The sequence below is a fragment of the Penaeus monodon genome, chromosome 20, assembly GCF_015228065.2.
Source record: "Penaeus monodon isolate SGIC_2016 chromosome 20, NSTDA_Pmon_1, whole genome shotgun sequence".
Classification (NCBI taxonomy): Eukaryota; Metazoa; Arthropoda; class Malacostraca; order Decapoda; family Penaeidae; genus Penaeus; species Penaeus monodon.
Window position 1 is genome coordinate 30,656,476 of NC_051405.1, and position 754 is coordinate 30,657,229.

Here is a 754-nt window from a genome sequence, read left to right on the forward strand (position 1 = left end):
TAGGGAGTTAAAGGAGGAGATTCAGCGTCTCCGTGAGCTGCTGAAACAAGAAGGCATCGAGGTGCAGGAAGGTGAGTCATTTCTTCTCTCTGGTACTTCTTTCATTACTTTTGTCCTTGTCTTCTTCAACAACCAAAATTTGTTTCTGTTTGTAAGGGTCATCAAGTGTATCTTAACAGGCCACTTGTGTGGTTGAATCCCTAGACCATGCATTATAGTTGCCATAATTTGCCGCTGGTTAAAGAGTTCCTTCCTAGCCCTAAAGAGCTTGTAGCATAAAGAGAATGTAGGATAATCAACCCTCCCTGTACAATGGCAAAACACACTCTCAGTGCATTAAGAAAATTTACCATGTCATATTTCATTTATTTTATCCCCTCCGCTCGGCTGTTTATAACATTTCCTGCTATAGTGAAAAGAGAAATGTATCAGACCAGATAGAGACAGTGCACAGTCAGCTGTTGAGTATTTTATGGGCACCAATATTGCTACCATATGTACCTACCACCACTTGCGGGTCAGTTAGATAAGCACCAGAGGGTACTTTCAACATTGCTGCTGGAGGGGCTGGGCTAATGAGGGTGCCATTCTCTCCCTAATGCCACAACAGCGGGCACGGAGGGTGAAAAGGTCATCTACAACAATGAAAACCGCCCCGCTGACTTGGGGCCATGTAAGTAACCTGCCCACCCACCACACACCCCGAGTCATGCCCACGCCTCTGAGATCTCCCCTTGCTCAAGCCAGTTTGCTG

At 45.9% G+C, this 754-nt stretch overlaps 1 protein-coding gene across 1 annotated transcript in view; it reads left to right on the forward strand.

The window, feature by feature from the left end:
• Positions 1-754, forward strand: part of LOC119585967 (kinesin-like protein unc-104) — a gene marked incomplete in the record, with an annotated part of 145,723 nt that overhangs the window by 111,092 nt on the left and 33,877 nt on the right. The window contains 2 exon segments of the mRNA XM_037934681.1: positions 4-71; positions 611-673. Of these exon segments, the coding sequence (XP_037790609.1) occupies positions 4-71; positions 611-673 (131 nt within the window).